This window comes from Orycteropus afer, unplaced genomic scaffold, assembly GCF_000298275.1.
Source record: "Orycteropus afer afer isolate SDZICR_OR568_19922 unplaced genomic scaffold, OryAfe1.0 scaffold00006, whole genome shotgun sequence".
Taxonomy (NCBI): domain Eukaryota; kingdom Metazoa; phylum Chordata; class Mammalia; order Tubulidentata; family Orycteropodidae; genus Orycteropus; species Orycteropus afer.
In genome coordinates, this window is record NW_006921593.1 from 23,045,020 (window position 1) to 23,046,177 (window position 1,158).

At 56.5% G+C, this 1,158-nt stretch overlaps 1 protein-coding gene across 1 annotated transcript in view; it reads left to right on the forward strand.

The window, feature by feature from the left end:
- IQCA1 (IQ motif containing with AAA domain 1) overlaps window positions 1–1,158 on the forward strand; it is a 174,590-nt gene that overhangs the window by 89,569 nt on the left and 83,863 nt on the right. Inside the window, exon 8 of the mRNA XM_007941621.1 lies at window positions 1,094–1,158. Coding sequence (XP_007939812.1) covers window positions 1,094–1,158 — 65 coding nt within the window. The remainder of the gene's footprint in view (window positions 1–1,093) is intronic.

Here is a 1,158-nt window from a genome sequence, read left to right on the forward strand (position 1 = left end):
GTTCCATCTTTTCGCTGTTGTGAATGGTGCTGTGGTGAGTGACTCTCTGACGGTTACCAGGTCCAGGTGGAGAAGGGTGGGTGAGCTACTAACTAGAGGGTTGTTGTGGTTGTTACATGCCTCAGAGTTGGACCCAGCTCATAGCGACCCCTCCTTGGGTTTCCAAGGCGGTATCACTATGGAAGTAGATTGCCCGACCTTCCTTCCGAGGAGTGGCTGGTGGGTTTGAACCACCAGAAGGAAAAGAAAAAAAAAAAACTATTAGGGGCAAAAAAGAGGTTTCTGCAGCTGATTTGCCCAATGCCATGCCATCTGATCTCTTGGCTCTGCCTCCGTGGGCGTTGATTGTTGTCTACGCAGAATGAAGTCCTCAGCCACTTGGATTGCGTCTCCGCAGTCGCGGTGTTGCTTCCCGGCCCCATTGTGATCTATGTGGATGAAATCCTCAGCCACTTTGATTGCGTCTCCGCGGTCACGGTGTTGCTTCCCGGCAACATTGTGAGGGTTTTCGTTTGCCTCACCTTCTGTGGCCTTTGCCCTCATCAGTCACCGTAGGAGACACCAGCTGAGCCACGGGTGACAGAGATGCACTCTGAAGGGATGTGCGAGCGTTTACGGGCAGGGAAGTTAAGAGGAGCGAGTGCAGTGACTGAGTCCGGTCAGGAAACAACAGGAGCGCCGGGCTGGGGTCTCGAAGGAGCTGTGGGCAGGGCTGACACCCTCACTGCTGCTGAGGTTTGGAGGCCACAAGAGGAAGCCGGAGTCTCTCCAGCCCTGGGGCTCAGCGAGGGCCGAGGGTTCTTGGAACCCCGAGAGCTCCGGTGGCTGGGAACGAGGGAGGCAGCAGGGTTGGGAAAGGCCCCACCTCCCTCTCCATCTGCCCCCGGGTCCCAGCACTGCCTTCTGCTGATGGTCTGCCAAAGGCCCCTGCTGGCAGGTGGGAAGCCCCAGTGATGCCCAGGCAGGGGTCCTCGTCAGGCCCAGAGCGGGCACAGTGGGAGTCCCCAGCACGAACTCTTCCCTCCAGACCAGAAGGAGAGGCCGCCTGCCAGAGGCATCTGCTCACGCGCCATGATTCTTTTCTTTCCATCAGGTTATTGCCGATATTATTGCAAGCCAAGAAGAGGAGGAAAGAAACAAAAAGAAGAAAAAGGAAAA